General features: G+C 33.1%; 2 protein-coding genes across 2 annotated transcripts; one reads left to right on the top strand and one right to left on the bottom strand.

Moving 5' to 3' along the window:
- Positions 1–12,306: 12,306 nt before the first annotated feature.
- LOC132611088 (probable galacturonosyltransferase-like 4) lies at positions 12,307–14,313 on the bottom strand. Its single transcript, XM_060325495.1, has one exon. The coding sequence runs from the start codon at positions 14,130–14,132 to the stop codon at positions 12,951–12,953; it is 1,182 nt and encodes a 393-aa protein (XP_060181478.1). The 5' UTR covers positions 14,133–14,313; the 3' UTR covers positions 12,307–12,950.
- Positions 14,314–15,832: 1,519 nt separating this feature from the next.
- LOC132610073 (exosome complex component RRP4 homolog) lies at positions 15,833–23,677 on the top strand. Its single transcript, XM_060324324.1, has 7 exons — positions 15,833–16,099; positions 18,015–18,116; positions 18,200–18,245; positions 19,221–19,310; positions 20,512–20,577; positions 20,774–20,842; positions 22,854–23,677. The coding sequence occupies exons 1-7, from the start codon at positions 15,957–15,959 to the stop codon at positions 23,304–23,306; spliced, it is 969 nt and encodes a 322-aa protein (XP_060180307.1). The 5' UTR covers positions 15,833–15,956; the 3' UTR covers positions 23,307–23,677.
- The last annotated feature ends 2,621 nt before the right edge of the window (positions 23,678–26,298 follow it).

Below are 26,298 nucleotides of genomic sequence, written 5' to 3'. Positions count from 1 at the left end.
TTTAGCTTGCAAGTACTAGTGAGCACTCGCGATTGGATTAGATCGGAGCGACGCAACCAAAACTTAGAAGCGGTGGAAGGCGAAGAGGAAGAGACTGAAGATTTGATAGCAAGTGGAACGGACCAAATGGGAGACTTTGAAGATATCTCCATGGCCGAATATGATATGGGGGAAATTAACCAAATGATTGACAATTGGTGATTTTATTATTCTACTATTTCTTTGCAACTCATGTATTATTTGCAAGTTAAAAAAAATTACAACTTGCAAATAAATGTTATCCAAGAATGAATAAAATATATGGCTCATTGAGCTTTCTTCTATTTACTTGTGTTCATATTTTTACTTATATTAAGTTAGGAATATACTAAAAATATACTTATAATATACATCTATATAATATACATCTATTTAAATTAAAAATTAGAAAGTTATATACTTGAAAAATAACTAAAATATACTTATAATATAAATATACTTAATTTATAAAATACGAATTTATAAACTTAGAAAAAACTTAAGCTATAAATAACTTAAGTTATAATATATAAGTTATAAGTATACATATAACTTAAACATATATATAAGTTATAAGTATATATAGTATACATATAACTTAAACATATGTATATATATATATTTTAGGTATATGTAGTATAACTTAAGCATATAACTTAATATATATATATATATATATATACACACACACACGTATATGTTGTATTGCTGTTAGTCAGTAAATATATAAACTTTACTTATAAACTTATATAACATATGTAAATATATCTACAATATACTAATAAATACTATAATATATATATACTATACAAAAAAAAAAAGGTTTTGAACAGTTTCGAACAGGACCGGTCCGGTTTCGGTTTTTTAACCGGTTAAATCGGTGGCCGGTTCCGATTTTTAAACCGGAAACCGGCTGATTTGTTAACCGGTTACCGGTCCGGTCCGGTTCGAATCGGTTAACAGGTTTAGATGGACCTACGTCACAGTAGCTAACATCATCGCCAATCACCATATACCGATTCCGATTTTTAAACCGAAAACCGGCTGATTTGTTAACCGGTTACCGATCCGATTCGATTCGAATCAGTTAACAGGTTTAGATGGACCTACGTCACAGTAGCTAACATCATCGCCAATCACCATATAAAAAGCATATGGCATCAGATACGATACGGCCTCAAAGTCTAAAAGTAGCACTGCACTTTCAGTAATATTTCAATGAGTTCTTGCTTGTAAGAAAGAAAATATCATTATTTTTGTTGGAGACTTTGAGAGACGGTAATCAAACACATAATTAGGACTTTGAGTTTATGAGTTTTAACTATTAAAAAATAAAAAGAAAAAAGTTATTGGATTTCTAACTTTCTATGCATTATTAATATATATTAGGTGGATTTTTAACACAAATACAGAGTCATGCGCCATCAAAACGATTCAGTTATTAAACCCGTAATTAAAATACTAGCTTCGCCCCTGATGATAATGTCAAGTTGCGAACACCCTGCTTCCTTGGGTATAAAAGAATATACTAAAGAAATAGAAAACGGGGATATTGAAACCGTAAATGTGAAAAAGGAAAAAAGAAGAATAAACTAAAAAGCAATATATCCCACCATGCATTGTAATTTGTAAGGACAGAAATACTCGGAAAACAAAGTGAAGAAAGAATATTTATGTGGCACCTCAGAGTTCAGATAAGGAAGATTAATGTTGGATAAATCATAGATAAGATGTTGCCACACACATATATATACTAGTTTTGGACACGTGCATTGCACGTGCGCTCCATACTAATTAATATATACTTTTTAAAACGGTATAGATAAAATTAAAATTACAATACTAATAAATTTGAAGGGAAAAATTATAAACTCAAAGTGATGAACAATTAGTTAATTCAAATAACTTTATTATTGTATACTAAGTGATTAGATATAATATGAAAAGTTGAATAACTAAATTTAGTTAGATGGGTACGATGTGTAATGAGTTAACGTTTTAGGTTATTAGGAAACATACTATTTGAAAATATGAAAATACTCTATTAGAAAGCGCAAGAAAATTAGAAGTTTTGCCGTAGTCATTCATATAATTTTCCCCCCCTATAATCTTTTATCTTTTGAATAAATTTCTTATATTTATCCTTCTAAAGTTTCAAGTTTTTCGAAAAGAACAATAATCTAATTATTTCCGTATAATTTTTTTAACACTTTAATATTCAAGTTCTCGAAGAAAAAGTATTGACAATTATTTTCTTATTATTGCCCAAAGAGGCTGCAGAAGTGCATAGTTGCCGTTTACTTCTGTATTCAACTTGTTTCTCATTTTTATGATCAATCAAAAATTAAAAAAAGAAAAGAGCACTTTTTGCACTTAAACGTGTCACTGGTCAAAAAAGGTCGAAGGATCCATGGGGGATTAGAGTACAAATCTGAAAAAGGCTAAGTGATTTTGTTTTCTTTTTCCTCATATGTCTAAACTTGAGTATAGTATCACGTAGATGGTGTTACTTGGTATTTTTGTTGGTGGAAGCTAGCAGCCTTCTGCCAACACAAGTATCGGACAATTTCCCAACCAAGGCTTATTCAAATGAAAAAAATCACTTAACTTTTTTTCCAATGTTGAAATATCATCTTGTGATTTTTACCTACTTAATAACCACTAAATCATACCTTGACCGTACAACCTCCTCACAATCATTTTCACCAAATTTTAAAGAACATGGTAAGCTGGGGAAAAAAAGAATATCAAACAGGAACTTTCTGACCGAATCTCCAAATTCTGAAAAGGAAAAACAAATAAATGAGTAAATAAAATAATAAAATCAAGAATTTGTCCCACAACTGTGAACTCCAATGCATAATGTAAAAAAAAAAAAAAACATGTCAAAATTGTGGACAGAAATACTGACCACTCCGATTAAAGTGTAAGTAGTAACCGTGAACTTGTGGTCAATAACATAATCTGTAAAAAGAGTTATATAACACAAAATAAAATTGGACATATTACATTTCCATAAAAAAATTACGATACCACTAAAAGAACATAGAAAATATCGACGTTGGAGCAAAGCAAAATAGAACTGTGAAAACTTTCGCTTTGAGTTTGATAGATCACACTTTTATAGTGCAAAAAAAAAAAAAAAAAGTGAAAAGGCTGTGCAAAGAATTAACACTCCCTTATCTTGGAAGATGAAAGAAATAAACAATTAAAGGACAATAACTACATTTTTCTATTATAGATATATTTCTATATATAATAAGTGCCAAGAAGGGACAAACACGGCAGTCCCTCCTTGTACCCACTGCTTTTCAAATTATACTCATAGTGAATATTTATACCAAAAGTTATATAACTTGTACATTTTATTCAATTATTTTTATATCCCACGTAGAAATATGTCATAATACTTAATATATATTTTCTTCTCATGTATAGACATATGCACTTCAAATTTAATTCTCCAACATATTTATTTCCTCCGTGCACTTTTACTTGTTCACTTTTGACTTTTCGTGTTCTAACTGAATATTTATTCTCTTCTCATGTATAGACATATGCAGTTCAATTTTAATTCCTCCATGCACTTTTACTTGTTCACTTTTGGCCTTTTACATTCTTATAGAAAAAGTACCAAAAGCTATATAACTTGTACACTTTATTCAATTATTTTTATATCCCACTTAAACATATGTCATAATACTTAATATTTATTTCCTTCTCATGTATAGACGTATGCACTTCAAATTTAATTCTATGATATATTTATTTCCTCCGTGCTCTTTTACTTGTTTCGTTGTTAACTTTTCATGTTCTAGCTGAATATTTACTCTCTTCTCATGTATAGACATATGCAGTTTAATTTTAATTCTCCTACACAAAATTATTTCCTTTATGCACTTTTACTTGTTCACTTTTGACTTTTTACATTCTTAACATATTCATTTCCTCCATGCACTTTTACTTGTTCACTTTTAACTTTTCATGTTCTAGTTGAATATTTATTCTCTTCTCATGTACAGACATATGCAGTTCAATTTTAATTCGCCTACACAAATTTATTTCCTCCATGCACTTTTACTTGTTCACTTTTGACTTTTTACATTTCTATCTATATTATTTTTCTATATCTATAGATAATAAGCGGCTTGGGGGGGACGAACACGGCTCCCCAAGCTTGTACCAACAGCTTCACGAATTGTACCCACATTAAATTCTTGTACCATGAGCTATATAATTTGTACACTTTATCCATAAGCGGCTTGGGGGGGACGAACACGGCTCCCCAAGCTTGTACCAACAACTTCACGAATTGTACCCACATTAAATTCTTGTACCATGAGCTATATAATTTATACACTTTATCCATCTATATATAATAAGCGGCTTGGGGGGGGGGGGGGGGGGGGGGACGAACACAACTCCCCAAGCTTGTACCAACAACTTCACGAATTGTACCCACATTAAATTCTTGTACCATGAGCTATACAATTTGTACATTTTATCCAACTATTTTTACATCCCATGTAGACATGTGTCATAGTACTTAATATGTATTCTCTTCTCATGTATAGACGTATGCACTTTAAATTTAATTCTCCGACATATTTATTTCCTCCGTGTACTTTTACTTGTTCACTTTTGACTTTTCGTGTTCTAGCTGAATATTTATTCTCTTCTCATGTATACACATATGCAGTTCAATTTTAATTCTCCTACATAAATTTATTTCCTCCATGTACTTTAATTTGTTCACTTTTGACTTTTCACATTCTTTGAGAATTAATAAATCCCACGTGGATATACGTCATAGTACTGAATATTTATTCTCTTCTCATATATACACATGTGCACTTCTATTTTAATTCTCCGACACATATTTATTTCTTCTGTGCACTTTTACTTGTTCATTTTGACTTTTCACGTTATTTAAGAATTAATAAATGAAGTATTCTTCCATCCCATATTACTTGGCCACGTTACTATACTTGAATTTTCACGTTCTTTAAGAATTAATAAAAATGAAGTACTCCCTTCATCCATATTAACGTAGACATGTGTCATAGTACTTAATATTTAATTAGCGGCTTAGGGGGGACGAACACGGCTCATAAGTGGCTTGGGGGTATGAACACAGCTGCTCAAACTTGTACCAAAAGCTTAACAAATTGTACACGCAATGAATGCTTGTACCATAAGCTATATAACTTGTACACTTTACCCAACTATTTTTTAGTCCCACGTGGACATTTCTAATATGTCATAGTACTTAATATTTATTCCATAGACGTATGCATTTCAATTTTAATTCTCCGACACATTTATTTCCTCCGTGCACTTTTACTTGTTCACTCTTGACTTTTCGCGTTCTTGAAAAATATAATATATGTGTGTCCAAATTACTTGTTCATTTATAAAACCAAAATAAAATTAATCCTTTCTAATCAATATTCTTGAAAATAGTCTATTGGAGAGAGACTATGACAAATGTCTAAGTGGATAAAAAAGTAGTTGGTTAAAGTGTGCAATTTATATAACTTTTGGGATAAATTTGCATTGCTATTGTTCGTCCTCTTTTCACGTTTAAAGTATTAAGAAAGAAGGAAAACTCTTTGTCAATACTTTACTTATCTTACTCTCTTTTGTATTCTCTCATTATTGTTTCTTTTTACATTTATAAAATGTATTAGTTTATATTTTCATTTCGGAATTAAAATTTGGTGATTTACGATATAACATATCGCATTTCTAATATGTCATAATACTTAATATTTATTCCATAGACATATGCACTTTAATTTTAATTATCCGATAAATTTATTTCCTCATATTTTTTAATTAATTTAATAAAAATATTTTATTAGTTTTGCTTTTAAAAAAATCAATATATACAACAATGGTTCTTATGTTTGGATCTGAACAGTTAATTGATTAAGATGGATATCAACTTGTCAGTATACATATAAATTATTAAACAATTTAAAAGAAAAAATCTAAAATCAAAATATTAATTTTCCCTCACCTTCTTACTAATTTTCTTTTTCATATTGATGAACAACTTTCATTGTCATGATTATGACAAATTTTTAAAAATTATTTACAAAATACAAACCTTAAAGATAGACTAATTAAAGTGAACAAACATGTTCCGCCCGTGCATCGCACGGGCATATATGGCTAGTATTATATATAAGTGGCTAAGAGGGACCAACACCGCAATACCTTATTGTACCAAAAGCTCTATAAATTGTACATGCAATGAATGCTTATACCAAAAGCTATATAACTTGTACATTTTAACCAACTGCTTTTTTATCTCATGTGGACATATGTCATAGTACTTAATATTTATTCTCTTCTCATGTATAGACGTATGCACTTCAATTTTAATTCTGCGACACATTTATTTCCTCCGTGCACTTTTACTTGTTCACTTTTGACTTTTCACGTTCTTGCTGAATATTTATTCTTTTCTTATGTATAGACGTATGCAGTTCAATTTTAATTCTTCTACACAATATTTCCTCCATGAACTTTTACTTGTTCACTCTTGACTTTTCACGTTCTTTAAGAATTAATAAATCTCACGTGGACATGTCATAGTACTGAATATTTATTCTCTTATCATGTATTCACATATGCACTTCAATTTTATTTCTTCAACACATATTTATTTCCTCTGTGTACTTTTACTTGTTCCCTTTTGACTTTTCACGTTCTCGCTGAATATTTACTCTCTTCTCATGTATACATGTATGCACTTCAATTTTAACGTTCTTTAAGAATTAATATCTATTTTTCTATTCTATAAGAATTAATAAATGAAGTACTCCCTTTGTTTCATATTACTTGGCCACATTACTATACTTGACTTTTCACGTTCTTTAAGAATTAATAAATGAAGTACTCCCTTTGTTTCATATTACTTGGCCACATTACTATACTTGACTTTTCACGTTTTTAAGAATTAATAAATGAAGTACTCCCTTCATCCCATATTACTTGGTCACATTACTAAAAATATATATCTATTTTTCTATTCTATATTTTTCGTATATTTTTTCATATTTCTATTATATATAAACGTCCAAGGTGGACGAACACAACAACAATAAGTTATGTACAAAAAGCAACTGAAATTGTACTCTAAGCAGGGACTAACATGTGTACATTTCAGAAGTTGAACATTAATTCTACCTCTTGTATGTTTATTTTTTAAGTCCCCACGGGTTCGCAGTGTCTCAATTATCCTTTCATTTCCTTCATTTGGCATATACTCCCTCTGTCTCAATTTAAGTGTCTGCGTTTGACTAGACACAGTATTTAAGAAATAAAGATAGACTTTCAAACCTTGTGGTTCTAAATTAAAAATGTGTATAATATAATAAAATATTCTTTGAATCTTTTGATTATAAACATGATATGTAGGATATTTAAATTGTCAACTTACTAAATATAAAAAGAGGCGGACATAACCAAAATGAGACAAATTTTAACAATAATTGAGAAATTAAGGGGGAAAATAAGAGGAAAAAAAATGGAGGCTCACTAAGGAGAATCGCAATATCCTTTACAAAATATACAAACCACAAAGACTAACTAAATTGAGTAATTAGTTAGTCTAGAAGCTAACGAAAACAAACTAGAAGTATTTATTCTTCTTCTCTTTATTTTACTTCGACAATTTTTTTCCTTTTCTTATCTGATGCTTGCTTCTCTTCCTAAAGCAAAACATGCTTTCCTCAAACCTTATATCTATATATATTTCAGCGTGTGTGCCATGGATTGAACATCAAGGAGCGGATCTACAGGGTAACATGTGAGTTCACGTGAACCCAGTGCCTGTTGCTCAAATCTTGTATTTGTGTTAGGAAATTCACTAAATTTTTATATATCCTGGATCCGCCTTTGTAACATGTTACTCCTCAAATGAATGTCTAGAGGAACGATAAAGATCGTAGGGAGCCCACAAAAAATTGTTATACTATTATGAGGTAAAAAATTTAATTTTTTAAAAATTTAAAGAAAAAGATAGTAGTAAGTTGATAACTTGATATCAAAATAAAATTCTATTATTTCAATTTAACTTTAAACTCTTTATTTCATCTTTACTGAGATGATTTGTAGCCACACAAAAATTTACAGCTTGTTTTATATCACAATTTAAGAAAAAAAAAATCTTTCTTAAATTTCATATCAAGTTAAATTACATGACATAAAATAAAACGTGCAGAGGATATTAACTTTAAAAAATTGGGCGCCTCAAGCCATGCTTGACTTGCTTGGCCCTTGAGCCGGCACTGAATACAGTTAATGAGCCAAAAGATTTAGACATGTTATTAAATCAAGTAAGAGATTTTGGGTTCAAGTCTCACGACAACCCGCTGGCGAAAAAATACTTCCAACGAAAAAGAATTAGACTCACACGTGAGAGAGTGTATTGAGACATAATAAGTAATTAAAATGGTCAGACAACTCAACAATACCATGTTAGAGGCAGTACTAGACATGTTCTGATATTTCTCTTGCAATGGAATTTGCTGTCCATTTAACTCAAGGGGAATGGTGGATCCACTTTGAGCAACTAGCTTGAATTTGGTGGCTTTAGCAGGGTCATTTTTGTGATGATCAGTGCTTGCTACTATTGGCTTGGTAGCTGAATTGGTGGTGATTTGGTTCTTTCCCATTTCGAGTACTCTTCAAAGTTACAGGGAACTATACTTTGGGAAATAGTAGCTAATGTGTGATCTGAGATGGAGCAAAGAGGGTTGGATAGAGCAAATAAACAAGGGGAGATTAAGGAATTTAATTTATATATTAAAACTTAATCACGTGTTACTCGTTGGTGTGAATTGTTTAAATTCATAGAGGCCAAATTTCAAGCAGATACTCCTCATCGGCCATTAGCAAACAAACTTCTCCAAGATTGTCTAGATAGTCATCAGGGGATATATTCGCGTTGATGACTTTTTGGTGTTTTCTTATTTAATAAGTTTTATACACTATCAATACAAATAATTTCTTATACTAGCAGGTTATTCAAAAGATATCTATTGGTAAGCCTCCTCAAAATATAAAATTTCAAATTTTGAAAATCAGATATGTTATACTCTCTCCGTTTCAATTTATGTGAATCCATTTGACTGGGCACGACATTTAAGAAAGAGTGAAGACTTTTGAAACCTGTAGTTCAAAATAAGTCTTGAATATTTGTGTGGCTGTAAATCATTTCATAAAGTGAATTTGTTTTCAAATTAGGAAAGGGGTCATTCATTTAAGTACGGACTAAAAAGGAAATAGATTCACATAAATTAAAACAAAAAAATATATATTATGATGACTTGATAGTGTAAAAAATATTTAGTGTGTATATTACTTAAACTCTTAAGGAAAAATGATCACAACAACTATTAATAAAGTGCAATTTGGTAAGCTCGAAGCTATAAATAAGCACGCACGAAATATCATGTACAATTCATTCACCAATACTTTTTTTTTAAAATATTGGGTGCAATCAACCTAATATTTTTGAAAAGTTTCCAGCTCTGTATATATAATACTCTCTCTGTTTCAATTTATATGAACCTATTTTTTTTTAATTAGTATCAAAATGAATGATGTCTTTCCTAATTTGGAAACAAATTCACTTTATAAAATGATTTACAGCCACACAAATATTATAGACTTATTTTGAACCATAAATTTTAAAAGTCTTCACTCTTTTTTAAATATCATATCTAGTTAAATAGGTTCACATGAATTAAAATTAAAATAGAGGAATTATTAAAACTTAGAGAGCACGCACTTAAAGTTGAAGGGACTGCTGCTATAAATTAAGTGAAAACTTGGTAAAGATGGACCTAAGTCACAGTAGCTAACATCATCATTCATCGCCAATCACCATATTAAAAGCAGATGGCATCAGATACGATACGGCCTCAAAGTCTAAAAGTAGCACTGCACTTTCAGTAATATTTCAATGAGTTCTTGCTTGTAAGAGAGAAAATATCATTATTTTTGTTGAAGACTTTGAGAGACGGTAATCAAACAGGATTTTAAGTTTATGAATTTTAAATATTAAAAAATAAAAAGAAAAAAGTTATTGGGTTTCTAACTTTCTATGCATTATTTATATATATTAGGTGGATTTTTAACACAAATAATAAGAAATCTGCAACTAGCTAAACTATACTTAGAGCCAGTTTGGATTGGCTTACAGCTTAAAGCTGTTTGCAGCTTATAAGCTGAAAAAAATAAGTTGGGGTAGTCCAACTTATTTTTTTTGGCTTATAAGCTGTTTTCAGCTTATAAGCTGCTTTACATAAACTAAGTCAAATGGGTCCAATTATTTTTTTGAGCTTATTTTAAGCATAAAATGACTTTAAGCTGGCCAGCCAAACACTAATAAAGCTGAAAACAACTTATAAGCTAACTTATAAGCCAATCCAAACGGGCTCTAGTGTAAAAGCTCTTTAAGTTTTCGGTTTGGTCGAGGAGGAGCTTTCTTTTTTATTATGCAGTGAAAAAAATGAACTGATGACATTGCTATTCAAAATTTTGGATTATTCGTTACTTGACGTTCTCTTGGGAGAAAATACTTGATTATGGGAGCATAGATCAAATAGGGAAAACATACGGTTTAGATTCAAGATTCTGAGGTACATGATTGGAAGTAACCTGCAAATAGAAACGCAAGGATGTGTCGAGAAGAAAAAAGAATGTAAAATGACATTTAACATAGACGTATTTATCTTTTGCAGCTTGGAATGTGAATTATGGTTGGGAAAAGGTGCATTCGCCTTTTCACTATAGCAGCACGATATGGAAAATATAACATTTTCCATCATATCAAATGCACTCTTAATCCTAAGGATATACAGAGGATAGGATAAAATGCTTTTGTGTAGAAAGAGCAAAGAATCACACTACAAAAGAGAAAGTGTTAATGTTGCCCAGCTTGATAAGAATAGAATAATTTTCTTTTCAACCTTTTGGCTCATCATGTTAATATAAGCCCCCGTTTGGCCATAAGAATCATTCACTTTATTCCGGATTTTTTTTTTCACTTTTTTCCGAAATCAGCGTTTGACCATGAGAATTCCGAATACAAACTCAAAAAACTTATTTTTTAAAAAAAAAATTCACTTTTTTCACTTTTTTTATAACTACATTTCATCAAAAACTACAATTTCAAAAACCATGGCCAAACACAACTCCAACTCCAAAATTCCAAAAAAAAGTGATTTTTTTTTGGTATCTATGGACAAACGGGGCTTATATAATACTCCTAATAAGTACTACTTACTAGCACCACAACAATTAGTCCATCAAGAATATAAAATCAATGAAGAAAGGGGCCAATATTCAGAATTCTCAATCAACAGGCATATGCAATCGCCTCTTCAAGCTCATCATCAACACAATTTGGGTCACTATGGGCAATCAAGTCCCAATTGAATCACCAGCAAATAGCAAAAATATGAATGGTGATATAGAAATTGAGTTCAGGCACTTGGAAGTAGTTGGAAACAAAGAGAAAGGACTAAAGAGGTTTGTTAGCATCAAAGACATGAATCAAGAAAGAAGTAAAACTACGCAAATTCCTGCACCAGCACCAACACCAACACCACCAACACCAACACCAGCAAGACAAAGACATCTTATAAATGTGACTTCGAACATTAATGAGAAGGCAGAAGCCTTCATAAAGAGTAAGAAGGAAGCTTTATACAGGGATTACCACAATGAACCTGACAAGAAAGCTTAGCATTCATATCAAACAGAGCTTTTGGTTTCTTGATTTTGCCTAATTATGCTCTTTGATCAACTATATACTTGTTGGATTATGCATAACAACTGCTGTAGTTAAAGCTATCAACCAATGATTTTTATTTCTCGCTTATAGTTGTCCTCTACTTCTTTTTCCGTTAAGAGGCAGAACTTATATGCAAGATTTATACTACTAAATACATTGCACCTTTATGATTAAGGGCTCATGATTTAATATTTATTGAAATTTTAGTGAATTTTATCTATGTATTTCGACATCATCTTGGTTGGTTGATATGTACATTGAGATTGACTTCGAACTCTAAGGTGCATCCCCCTAGGAATGTAAAATATCTTTCAAGTATTGCTTTCAAGTCTCATCTAGTTATCTAATATGTTGATCTACCCAATTGATGAACACTCAAAATTGTTTCTAGCTATTTATGATTTCCATAACATTTGGAAATCACAAAATATGAAACAGAGTATAACAGCACTAGGAAGATTATGAGAGAACAAAAGAATATGGTACTCAGCAGAAGAATTGTACTAATTTAGTTGTAAGATGAAGTAATCAAATTGAAAAACATGAGTAAAGCTAATCATAGATACTGTAATTATCAGAGCCATCAATAATCTGATTTAGACGACCATCGTGGAGGAATAATTGATATTCTCCATTTCATAAACTCTAGAATACATATAAGAGGAATCAGACTAGTCAGAATCAAAATATAATTCTGCAACTGGGAAAATGCCATGCAATGCTCCACACCAGTGTGATTCTTTGCTTCTAGCCATATTTGTTGAATACATATAATCCAAACATAAATTGATCATGTGCTAGAAGCTAACGAAAACAAACTAAAAGTATTTATTCTTCTTCTCTCTCTCTCTCTCTCTTTTTTTTTTTCTTCGACAATTTTTTTTCCTTTTCTTTTTCTTATCTGATGCTTGCTTCTCTTCCTAATGCAAAACATGCTTCCCTCAAACCTTATATCTATATATATTTCAGCGTGTGTTCCATGGATTGAGCATCAAGGGGCGGATCTACAGGGTAACTTGTGAGTTCATGTTAACTCAGTAGCTTTTGCTCAAATCTTGTATTTGTGTTAGGAAATTCACTAAATATTTATATATCCTGGATCCGCCTTTGTGACATGTTACTCCTCAAATGAATGTCTAGAGGAACGATAAAGATCGTAGGGAGCCCACAGATGATCAACACTACATGGTTTTCTTGAATCCAATCTCAACCATGGCTTGCCTTTGCCACTCCAATGAAGAAGGCTAATAGGCCCAGGATGCAATTCCCTGCATTTACCTTCAACATTATCACCACCTAATCCATGTTGGTTCCATCTATGATCAATTGGCATTATATTTCCTGCCAAAACAAGCAAGTATGGAGGCAAAGAGCCCAATTGGTATATCCTCTTTTGCTTCTGCACAATCATCCAATCCTCAACTTTCTTTGTATAATTTCCATGTCTCCACTTATCCACATCCATTACCATCACCCCTGTATTAAAATAACATGGCTTTCGCCCCTCAAACGTTCTAGGCATATATGGATCAGACCAGAATGTCTCGGTGAAGTAACAGGTGAAATTCGCTTGACAATATTCAGGTGCAGCCAAAACCTTATCACCTAAATCAACCTTCCATAATTTCGCGATGTCATCAACCATGACAAGGTCAGAGTCAAGATAAATTACGCGTTTCACCTCATTGGGAATCAAGTTAGCCAAATAAGTTCTCGCGTAATTCAAGGGTTGGTCTAAAGCTTGACGTATAGACTTGGAAATTAGGCCACGGACCCTGTGGACATCAAACCGGTACACCTTAAAGTTGAGGTAGGGAAATGTGGACTTAATGCTTGTGAATACCTCAGGTTCATGTCTTACCCATAGGAAATGAAATGTTAAATCTTCAGGGCATGTTGAATGTTGGAGAATCGATAACACCGCAGCCATAGTACCTCTCAAGTAATTAGCATCAAGTGTCATGGCCACGTGTATCCGGTCCGTGGCCAAATTTCCACAAGTCTCCCCATTGCGAAAAGCGGGGGCCTCACGGAAGACAGAAGAGTTTGACCCAACCCGTCCATCTGACACCTCATCAGCAGGATCACGTACAATGTCAAGGTGAACGTAGGTGGTGGTGGTCAGGGGGGTTTGGTGGGAAAGCAAGAGAGACAGGAGGCCAAGGAGAGGAAGAGAAGAAGAAAGGCTCCAAAAGGCCATCCAGCTCTTTGCATTTGAAATAATAATAATGTTAAGTTTAGGAGAAAGGAAAGAGAAGCAGCCATTAGAGTAAGGAGAGGTTACAAATGATTGATTCATAAAGAAAAAAAATGGAAGGATGAAAAAGTTGGTACAATTGTGAGGGAGAGAAGAAGCTGCGGAGGATTCTTCTAAGGACCTTTACATTTTGTATTATCATAAAGCAATCAACAAATTAATCAGTTTCATGGATTGACAAAGGTTAGCCATTTAGAGTTACTAACTTCAAATACATTAAGATACACATTTTTTTCCATTGAACATTTTAGCGAGAAATATAAAAATTAGATTAGTTACATTCTCCAAATATAGAAGGACATATTTTAAAGGCAAAAGGTGAAAACATATGTCAACTTAAAATTAAATATAAACATTATTCACTTTTTGTGACAAAATTTTCATGTCACGATCTAAATTTGGAGGGTCGTGATCGACACTCGACTACCTAACCATGTTAGGTGAATACATATTACATAATACCGATTAACCATTAATACACTGTACAAAGGGTAACTTCGAGGATACAAAATAAAATAAATCTTTACAAGGTCTCAAGAATCTAAAATGTCATCTAATTTTTTTTTTCCGCAAGTGCTTTGGAGCATTAACTTACGAAAGAAGGACATGTCAAAATTCACTTTGCAATTAGCATTATTTAAATAGATAAATAATTTATAATTTATAATATTTATTATGATAAACTTTAAAATTTCTTCAAATTCACTTAACTAATATGAAAAATAAAATTACTAATAAATAGAAAGATAGAGCATGTTTATGAGACTATCGTCATAAACGTATTGTCGACAATGCACAAGGTTAGTTTTTGTCTTGCGATAATTTGGAAAATATCAATTCTGCGTGGCAATATTTTTGTTCTAGAAAAAGTTACAATAGCTTTTACTCCTATTTTGTAAGGAAAAAAAAAACTATTTTTTCAGCTTCTTTCACCCAATAGAAAAACATTTTCCACTTCTAATCAAAAGCAGTTTCGTCCCCAAAACTTGTTAAATACTCCCTCCGTCCTAAAATAAGTGTCACCTTAGCTATAAAAAATTGTTTCAAAATAAATGTCATCTTAAAAATTCAAGAAAAAATTAGACAAGTGTCTCCAACTATGCCCTTAATATTAAAGAAGTAATATCTTTAATATTGCTGAATTCTCAAAAAACATCTAAGAAATAGGGGTAATTTAGTAGGCTTTTGGACATGCGGTTTGAACCATGAGATGAAATCAGCGTTTGGACATGCATTTCATATAAGGGTTTCAAACCATGATTTCAAAAAATTTAAATATAAAACTTGACCCGTAAGTTTATATTTTATAAAAAAATTACTTATGGGGTAAATATTTTTAACAATTACTTCCAACAACCATTTACCAACCTCATTATTTACCAACTTATGAGTCTTTTTTAATAAAATATAAACTTATGAGTCAAGTTTTATATTTAAATTTTTTGAAACCATGGTTTGAAACCCCAAATTATGCCTTTTTGGATAATTTGGGCTTTCAAACCATGAGATGAAATGCATGTCCAAACGCTGGTTTCATCTCATGATTTCAATCCGCATGTCCAAACACGTACTTAGTAAACTCCCTATTGTGTTTATTGAGTTGGCCTAATTTTTTCTAGGCACAATACATAAACAAGCTCTTTAACATGGCACAAATTGACAACTATAACCTTAAACTTTGTTAATGCACAAAGTAGACACTTAAACTTGACAAAAATTGAACATATAAACACATATGATAACGTGAATCACTCAATTCATTCAAACAAATAAAAAGACAGGGTTTTAGGGTTTATTCTGCAACACTAGTTCGATTATTCTTGATTCTCTTCTTCTTGGCATAGGGCAAACACAAAATCATCAGAGATGAGAGGGATACAATTATCTTTCAGCAACACACAAAAGCTAAGATTAGAGAAAGCATTGGAATCACTTTCTTCAAAGGTTAATCCCAATGCTACTGTCATTGTTGCTGACACCATTCCTGTTGACGAAGATGCTGCCCTCAAGTAACCCTTTTTCAACTGCTCTCATTAATTTCCTGTCCTTCCATTTCTATTACTTTCTTTTTTTTTTCATTGTATTTTGACATAGACTTTTTATATTGTTTTGAACTGCTTGTCCTTGTGTGGGATTTCACTTAATAATTTCCTTTTAAGCAAAAATTAAGAAAATGGGTGTTATAATTACATATTTCTCAGGAGGTCTCAGGTTCGAAACCCCTTGCCTACAACAGCAGGGGATTTGCCTTCTCGGTCAAGCTCGTCGCACGGGGCTTGCCTAGTGCGGGTTACCTGTGTGGTTTGCGAGTTATTACACAGGAGCTAGGTTTACCTGTGCGCACCCAAAGGATAGAGGCTGCGGGTTCCCATGTCATCAAAAAAAAAAAAGAAAAGAAAAAATTACATATTTCTGATTTTGTGTATTTGACCCATGTCTGTTTGTTGCCCTCAAGTAAGCAGAGGCGAATCTAGGATTTCTAGAACATGAGTGCACCACTAAAAAACAAAAAAAAAGAAAAAAAAAAAAAGAGAATTTATTAAGTGGAAATTGATCCATAGTCCTCTAGATTTTCAACTAAGTGCATCATTTAGCCTTCTTGTAGTATGGGTGCCAGAAGATAATATTATACCCATTTTAGAAAATATATACATACAATACCTAGTTTTACGAAGAGAACATGGGTTCCCGTGATAAATTCGGCCCTTAGTAGTTGTAACCCTTTTCAAATGCTCCGTTAATTTCCTTTTAAGCAAAAAATTAAGAAAATGGGTGTTATAATTACATATTTCTGGTTCTTGTATTTGACCCGCGTTTGTTTTGTTGACCTCAAGTAAGTAGTTGTAACCCTTTTCAAGTGCTTGATTAATTTCCGTTTAAGTTAAGAAAATGGATATACTTAGTAGGTAGTTGAGCGTTATCGTGCTTATCTTTCCATACTTGTAGTCATAGTATTGCTCTTGTAGTGTCTTGTCCTTTGATTTCTGTTATTATTTGGTGTTTCTTCTCCTTCGATTATAGTATCATTTTGTGGCATGTGTGCTATTATTCCCTTGTTCAGACTGATGCTGCCCTCAAGTACCTACTTAATAACCCTTTTCAAATGCTCCATTAATTTTCTTTTAAGCATAATTAAGTAGGTGTTTGGTCATAGATTGCAAAAACTTTTCACTTTATTTGGAATTTATGGAGTTGGAGTTGTGTTTGGTTATATACTTTTTGTTGTAAAAATAAAAATAAAAAATTGTAATAATGTTAGTAGGCGTTTGGCCGTTAAAAGCAATATTTTTCACTTTAATTGGAATTTATGGAGTTGGATTTGTCTTTGGTTATACTTTTTGCAAAGAACATTCGGTTGTTTGAAGGTGTTTTCCAAATTCCAAATACAACTTCAAGTTGTATTTGGAATTTTCATGGCCAAACGCTGATTTCCAAATGAAGTGAAAAAAGATCCCAAAGAAAATGAAAAATTCTCATGGCCAAACGGGTCTGGATGTTAATTACATGTTTCTGATTTTTGGTATTTGACCCATTTTTGTTCCCCTCAAGTAAGTTGTTGTACCCCTTTCCAAATGTTCGATTTATTTCATGTTAAGCAAAAAAAATGAAAATGGGTGTTTATTACATGTTTCTGATTTTGTTTTATTTAACTCTTGTTTGTTGTTGCCCTCAAGTAAGTTGTTGTAACCCTTTTCAATGCTTTATTAATTTGCTTTTAAGCAAAAATTAAGAATATGGGTGTTTAATTTACATGTTTGTGATTGTTATATCTTACCCATGTTTGTTTGTTGCCCTCAAGTAAGTTGTTGTAATCCTTTTCAAATGCTCGATTAACTTCCGTTTTAAGTAAAAAATTAAGAAAATGGGTGTTAATTACATGTTTCTGATTTTTCTATTTGACCCTTGTTTGTTTGTTGAATGAAGGGGACACGGTACGTTGGATATGGGCAAGAATGTGGTAGCAACTGTGTGTGGAGTGGTTGAGCGCGTGAACAAGCTTGTCTATGTTAGATCTTTAAGGGCCAGGTTTAGTGCTTTTAATTCGAATTTTGCTGTTTAGTTAGTTTCTACGCAGAATTTTAAGCTGAAAAGTTGTTTTTTTAATACAGGTACAAGCCAGAAATAGGTGATATTATAGTTGGCCGTGTTATTGAGGTGAGTTTGGATTACCTGCAATTAGTCTCTTGTCAATTTTACTGTTTCATGTTTAGGTGTTTTATTTGCTGCTAGTCTTATGTCAATCCCTTCCATGTTATTGAAAATTTGGGTAATTTTTAGAAATTTGCTGCTAGTCGAGGATAAGGGTAGAAAGGTAGTAGGTAGCCGAGCGTTTTCTCCTTGTTTAGTAGTATTAGTTTGTATTCGCGTAGTATCTTATTCTTCAAATTTTCACTACCTGCTGCTTCATTTGCTCTGTTTATCTTGCTATTTTTCTGCCGTAATTTTCCCTTCTATCATGCTTTGATTACACTTCTTTTGAGCCGAGGGTCTATCTAAACTAGACTCTCGACCCCACAAAGGTAGGGGTAAGGTCTACGTACATCCTACTCTCTCCACACCCCACTTGTGGGATTACATTGGGTATGTGGTTGTTGTTGATTGAATAAAATTTTTTGGGTAATAGTTTGGATATCTCAATTAAGATGGGACTTGTCGCAATGGTAAAGTTGCTCTTCTGGTGACTTGTGCGTCATGAGTTCAAGGCTTGGAATCAACTTCTTTTCAATACACCATTCTCCTCTGACCCTGCCTAACCCTGGAGCACTTTGTTCACAGTTCACTTAGGAAAATATAATTCTCTCCAACTGTATCCCCAGATATTTGTCAGGGATAGGATAGACAATGAATTTATTGCTGTTGCTCTTCAGGTTCCTAGCATGATCATAAAAGAGGTGGGTTTGTTTAGTCTACCAATTGTTCAAAAAATGTGTAAGCCGCTACATTAACTGAGTGTAACATATTGATAATCTAAACAGTGCATACCTTTGGTGTTGAATTTCAAAGAAAGGGCATTAAGAGGACAGAAAGGAAAAGAACACGTCTCCTCCTTTTTACTTGTCTCCATTTATATTAATGATTTCATGCACTTAGATATATATCTTATGATTATTTTATTTTCTTGATGTTAAGGTTGCTCCAAAGAGATGGAGATTGGAAATTAATTTCAGCCAAGATGCTGTACTAATGCTCTCCTCAATGAATCTTCCAGATGGTATTCAGGTTATTGCTTACTATGTACCACTAAGCCCATTTTAGCATGATCTCTGGATTGATTTTGTTCCCATGATGCGATGGTTATATTTACTGTATAATGTGCAAGTCAACATAGTGTAATTTAGAGTCCTTATTGCATCTTTCCTGCTTGTAAAGAAACATTTTTAAGGAATCTGTTAAGCACTGGAATCAGGACGTCCTTTATTCTATTTCACCCTATAAATCCACTTAACCCTGAGTGTGTTGAAATCATAGAGAAAAAAGAGCTGAAAAGATTTCTTAGTCTGCTTTATATCATTTTTCCAAATCCTTCAGCCTCCCCCTTCCTTAACTTCCTTCAGTAACTTGAATAGATTTGCCCAATGGATCTAGAGGGTGTTTGGATTGGCTTTTTAAAAGTAGCTTGCTAAAAGCCATAAGTTGGGAATACCCAACTTTGGACTTTTAGCTTATTTGTGTACTTTTTTAGCCTAAAAGTAAGTGCTTAAAAGCACTTTTTTATCTGTCTCAAACACCACAAAAAGTAGAAAGAGCTTAAACGCCAATAAGCACTTAAAATAAGCCAATCCAAACACCCTCCTATAGTTCCAAAATATCATGGATTCATATGGCTGACCCCAACGTGTTTGGGATTGAGACACCTTTGATCAAGTTTCTCCACATATTCCATTCTCTAAATTTGTCATCTAACAGCACAGTGAATTTATCAGAACTAGTTTAGATTTTATTATAGTTCAATAAAAAAGGAATAAGCATGAGCCCACTGCCTGAAGCTTGAGTTAAAGTGATCTCAAGTTTCCATTACCTCAAAAAAAAAAAAAAAAAAAAAGAAAAAAGAGATCTCAAGTTCCCAAGGGTATTGAAACTGAACAATTAGAATAGTGAGGCAACCAAAATCAAGTTACATAAAAGTGTTTTGGTATTCGGCTTGCATACAGGGTTGTTCCCCTCATTGTCAGTAAAATTATTTACCTTATCAAAAAAAATGTCTATTAGAAGTTGGATCTTGACTCGTGGCACGTGATGAAGAGCAGATATAGCTTTCGAAGCTTGTCCGGTGAAGCAAATATAAACTTAATTTTCCATGTCCTTTTCCTTTTTGCTTCCCTGGATTTCTAAAATTATGTTGCATTCTTTTAGGTATTACTAAGTGTCATGGTCATAGTCATGCTAAAATTTAATAATTCCTCTTATTTTGTAATTCCAGAGGCGGCGAACAGCAGTTGATGAACTCAATATGCGAAGCATATTTGTTGAGAGTGATGTCATTTGTGTAAGCTCCCCAGTTCCTTTGATTATCTATCAAATTCTTGAACGGACTACTTAAGGTGTGGCATGCATCAGTGGATTAGATGAATGCAATTATGTCCCTTCTGTCCTTTATATGTGCATGTCATACTCGTTTTATTTTCTTTTCTTTTCCGCAAGTATACAAGTATAGTAATCCAAGCGAAATTGCCCAATTTCAGGCTGAAGTTCGTGGTTTCCAGCATGATGGGAGTCTACACCTCCAAGCTAGAAGCCAAAAGTATGGGAAGGTGTGTTCTCAGAATTTAAATTAGAACATGAAGTTTTGTTTCATAGTTATTATATTGATTTTGAGGTTGGAGTGAGAGTATAATGTGGGGATACAAGTTTCTAGAACTTGGATACAATATTCAATTTTCACGAGGTGGGGATACAAGTTTCTAGCATTCACAGGGGATTTTAGATAGATGGATTTACGGTTGATAAAAACCACGGATTAAACTTTTCCATTTAAAAAGGTGTAACAAAGTCTTCCATATAGCTGGATGGAGTTGCTTGTTTGTAGGAAGCAGGAACATGATTTGTCTGATGAAGTTTTAGAAGTTGATGTCTAATGTGTTCTTAACCCAAAATTGTCCTTTATGTTTGGAATAAGTCTATTGTCATCCAAATATGTACCCGCGTACATATCATCCCTTAAGTTTGCTAAAGTTGAGCAGATCTGGTCCAACTAACGCAAGGACACAAACTAAACCTAAAAACCAACCCAAGAAACCTGAAAAAAGAAAAAAGACCCCATCTTGAATCCTTTTTCCCAAATGTTGTGTTGAAACTTGTGTATACTGTGTCAAAGCTGAAATTGTTGAAGGGTGTTCTGTTGCTAACTTTCAAATGCTGTAGTTTACTGTTTTGGCTGCTTAAACTATATTGATAAAGCTAATACTTTGTTGTTTTCTCATTTACGTAGTTGTAAGTTCTTGACTTGTATTAATTAATAATTGGTTTGTGGATAATTATGAAAGTATCCTCAACGATATGGGTGAGAAGTTTATTTTATCAGAAAAATGATTTCCAAGAGGCATTTATGGTCTAAAAATTGAGTGAGCTAAGACATCTCTGCTGCATGCCTGCATCAAAGAACTAATAAGTCCGAATATCAATGCAATAGCAGCCTTGTTTGATAGCCTTGTGTTGAAACATGTTTTGCGTAATGACCTTCTTCAATCGTTCCCAGAAAGGCCAAATATTCATAGCTCATGAGCCAACCCTTGCTTACACATTTATATAACCGACTCTTACCTTTCTTTTTAGCATATCTATTACAAATTCATAAGAACATACTTACGAAAAAAGCACTTAGTTGACAGATACTACTTCATATATTTGCAATAACAATCTCCTTTATGAAGTTTCACCAACGCAGTATACATACATAGCATACAAGGACTGTCTATTCATATGCTGCCTTAATGCAGAGTTCTATCCCATTAAAAAGTCCCCCCTAACAGTTTCAGCATCAGAAACCAGTTTACAGCAGTAGATTACCAACAGTGTACTACATTTACCTAGTGGATTTAGTAGCATGACTTCTTTAACCAGTTTACATCATAGTATACTAGTTTATTTGGGGAAAGGTTCAATGGAGAAGAGGGAGTGATGATAGAGTCCTTCTTTAACCCAGATCACATGAGTTCCATGTTGAACGACCAGATTTTTTAGGTCCATTTTGTTGCCTGTTAATTTGACCGAAGCTGCTTACTGCTTGAGGAATGATATGTTCTCAACTGTATATTTAAAGGATTAAAATGAATCTACCCTAGAAGATAAAGGACAATATTAGTTAAAACCTCGTAGTACAAACAGCAGAATTTTTACCGAACCAGATGGATCTAACCATAAAGTTTGAATAGAGGATACAGGGGACCTTGACATGATCTGCATTAGATTGTTATTTTGCTTAAGAATCCTGGCAAGAGGGCCTTTTACATGCCGACATCACCATCACATAGAGCTAACAATTGAGCAGCGAGTCTTTGAACTCTACTTTTCAGCTGCTTCTCGTCATGTAACAACATAACGTTCTTTTTTGTGGAGGGTGGGGGCTGGAATGAGGTGTTCATTTTACACCAAAGCTTTACAACTTTTGTTTAGCCCCCACTTGACTATGTTTCAGAGTTCAGACATTGTTTATCAATTTGTTTGAGAAAATGTGCTCGGATGATTTAGTGTTTCTAGTGGCTGAATTCTTCTGAACATTTCTTCCCCCTTTTTTTTTTCTTTTTTTTCTTTTTTTATATATAGCTTGAAAGAGGGAAACTACTCAAAATCCCTCCATATCTAGTGAAGAGGCGTAAACAGCATTTCCATCATCTAGATCAGTATGGAGTTGACTTGATTTTTGGCTGCAATGGATTTATTTGGGTTGGGGAACACGTTGAAGTAAAAGATGCCATGGTAGAGGATCAAGTAAATAAGTCTGATCCACAAAACGCTAATTCAGCAAGCTTACTGGGTTCTAGTGAAGAACAAACTTATACACCACTGGAAACAAGACAATATATATGCAGGATAGCAAATGCCATCACGGTATTCTCTGCTTTATGCTTCATGGTCAATTTGGAGGCTGTAATGGAGACGGTTACCTTGAGCGTATCTTTGAACCTTGGTGTACATGAGATGCTTGAAGCAGAATTCCATGTTCGAGTTGCTGAGCAAGAAGCTGAAAGACGGAGCACATCAAAAAGAAGGAAATAGGTGTTACAAGTCACTTTCATTTGCTTTTCTTGTACTGTCAGTTATGCAAGTTAGAAGAGATCAGAAATCTGCTAAGCTGGATCAAGTTGCACTATGTCACCCTTTAATTGAAAAAAAAATAGATTGCTTTTGTAAAAGAGTTCCCTACTGAATATCCCCTTTAATTTACTTCTAATTCATGTGCGTTAGTTAAGGAATGTGCAGATGAGGATAAAATGTTTTTCTTCCCAACGATGACATTTACCTTTTTGTATTACTCTTGTTTTTACTTGTCAGTATCTAACGTTTCTGGCTTGGAAAGTGAAAGCTCATCATTTTTTAGAACAGTGGTCTCAGAATATTGATTTTGTGTTTGTCTTTACTGGGAAAAACTATAGATGCAGTTTATAAGTACAGTTATTTATCTTCAACAGGTCCCATTATGGCATTTTTTGATTCGTAGACTGAGTTATACCGGGATTATAGTTTGCAATTATAATTTTTGGACTAATATATTCCACCTCCCAGGTGGGAATAAAATAATACCAAGTTTGATGGGATAAGACGGGATATTTCAGGATTAAGTTTGTGGTTAAAATTTTATTTTGTTTGGTTGAAGGTATAAATTTATCCCACCTTATTCTATGAACCAAATGGTCTGTAATACGCCATTAAGTTCTAGTAAGTCAAAAGAGATTTTTTTTTGTTCGTTTGTACCAAAATTTCGTTCAATCAAATCAAGGATGCCTCAATTTCAAATTAGTTTAGTTCGACTGTTTGCATCCTTGTGACATTCTATTCTATCCATTTGAATTCCGCCATTGACTTTTTATTTTATCAAAATGAGAATGCTGGTAAGCTTAAGTAAAATTAATTAATTTTATTCTATAAAATCAAGGCTATTCAACTAGCCATAACAACAACTAGCCATCATTTATTATAAAAAAAAAACAAAAAAACAAAAAAACAAAAAAAAAACAAAAACAAAAACAATACTCCTAGTACATGCATCATCCCATCAGGCATTAGCAAATTTATTCGAAACGTAAAATTAGTTGAATAAGACTAGACACAAAAAGACTGAAGAAACTGTGAAACTTCTCTTGGACTCAAATTAAGGTTGTATTAATATCTTGAAGTCTCAAAGGTTTGCATTTCTTGGGAAAGTCAGACATATGTGGTGTACCTTCTATGTTCGGATCCTTCAAAAATGTCGTCAGTTGTGTGTTGTTATACAATTTTAGAGGATCCAACACGGATGTGATGGCGGCATTTTTGGAGGATCCGAGCAACGTAATGTGCCTTCCTGTGTGAAAGATAATCTCTCAATTTCTGTTGATCCATACATCCAAAGTTTTCCATTTTGACTTCCTTCAACTTGTTATGCCTCGGACGTTTCCAAAGTAGAGATGAACAACAAGTTTTCTCATCTTCAAATGCAACATCATCATATATAAACTTGAGGGTACTCTTTCAGTTATACCGTAGAAAAGATGGGGTGTCCAATTGAGGAGCAATGCAAAGCAAATTATCAAGAGCCTCCACAACTGAGTAATTATGAGCAACTTTTGTTCTCTCAAATTCTATATGCAAGCAATCAGTACCATAGAGTGAAGGAACCAAATTTTTTCTCATGTCTTTTGGTATAACTATCAACTTTTCACTGTCACACTCTTAAGTGAATAGCCTTCGACTGATTGAAGTTGCCAAGAAATTTCACGAACTTTGAGTACCAATGTCTATCAAGTGTATTTTGTCCCTGGAACATCTTGAGTTCAACTTTTAGCAAAACCGAAGCATTGATCAGTTTGAGTGTTGGAAATCGACGTTCATAACAAGTATATGAAAAACTTGTTAAATTTGGAGTATCTAGTACAACAACCATAAGATTAAAGCACTCTTCTAGTACAAGACACTCGAGCCGATCACCTGAAATCTTCAATTTCTTCAAAGCTGGGCAACATAATAAGTACAAGGCTTCAAGATTGGGTAGACTTGCAACAGTGTCCTGTAAACCTTGGTCAATGACACCAACACTATAGAAGTACAAACTTCTCAAGGCTTTGCAATGAGTTATACCATTTACTTTTAGCAGATTCCAACGAGTACTCCTAATGTGAAGATTTTCAAGATTAGGTGCTACAATATCAAACATTTTGGTTTCATTAGGAAAGTTCAACCAAACCCTGTTCAATTTGGGTAATGTTCCAACAATTTGTAAACTTGCTAGTCCTTGACATTCATCTAAAGTTAAATCCTCTAGACAATTGCAGCTTCCACATAAAGCTCGAATAAAGTGCTCATCCAAAAATGTATTAGAGAGTTTTAACTCTCTTAAAGATGACAACTTTATGTCACGTTCAATTCATAGGGCAATTCAAGCCTAAATCCATCTAATTCTAGAACATCTAACTCTTTGGCATCAAAGATTTCTTCAGGCAAAGTATTGTCACCATCGACATGTATATATACACGTAAAATCAACTCTTTGATTTTACACGCTACGAGTGTCTTTATCCAATTACTAAAATAAGAGCTCCAAATTAGACAAGATGGTAATATTAGCCCGAACTTTTGTATTGAAACCTTCTGCTTCTGCCGATTTGCTAGAGTTTGATCCACAATTTTCGCAAACTTTGGTATGTTTGATTTTCCTGATTCGCCTGCATAATATAAAAAATTATCGCCAAAATTTAAGTAGGAGAGGGAACTCCATGCACTATACAAAGTCTTGGACAATGTACTCATTCCTGCAGCATTTTTGACAAGAAGGGAAGACAAAATTTTCTGCAGAATTGGCTCAGGCAACTTGGATAAGTGATCCACTGCTGCATCAATACTTTTGTCTTCCATCACTGCCAAAAAAAATTTCTCCCATCAACATGCATTTAACGATATTTCTTTTTACAGAAGAATTTATTAGGCAAGAACTACGTAAACAAGTAGAATTCTTTCCTTTGTTGAAATATTGGTGCTTGAAAATATCACATTCACGCAATATTCAGAATAGTAT

Source organism: Lycium barbarum, chromosome 9 (assembly GCF_019175385.1).
Source record: "Lycium barbarum isolate Lr01 chromosome 9, ASM1917538v2, whole genome shotgun sequence".
Taxonomy (NCBI): Eukaryota; Viridiplantae; Streptophyta; class Magnoliopsida; order Solanales; family Solanaceae; genus Lycium; species Lycium barbarum.
This window is presented reverse-complemented; position numbering and strand designations above follow the sequence as displayed.

What these genes read in the sequence shown, in the direction of transcription:
- LOC132611088 (XM_060325495.1), bottom strand. Translation starts at nt 14,132, where the DNA reads ATGAATCAATCATTTGTAACCTCTCCTTACTCTAATGGCTGCTTCTCT.
- LOC132610073 (XM_060324324.1), top strand. Translation starts at nt 15,957, where the DNA reads ATGAGAGGGATACAATTATCTTTCAGCAACACACAAAAGCTAAGATTA. An exon ending in GTTAGATCTTTAAGGGCCAG is followed by an intron (nt 18,117 to 18,199) that starts GTTTAGTGCTTT and finishes TTTTTAATACAG; the next exon opens with GTACAAGCCAGAAATAGGTG. An exon ending in TTGAGAGTGATGTCATTTGT is followed by an intron (nt 20,578 to 20,773) that starts GTAAGCTCCCCA and finishes GCCCAATTTCAG; the next exon opens with GCTGAAGTTCGTGGTTTCCA.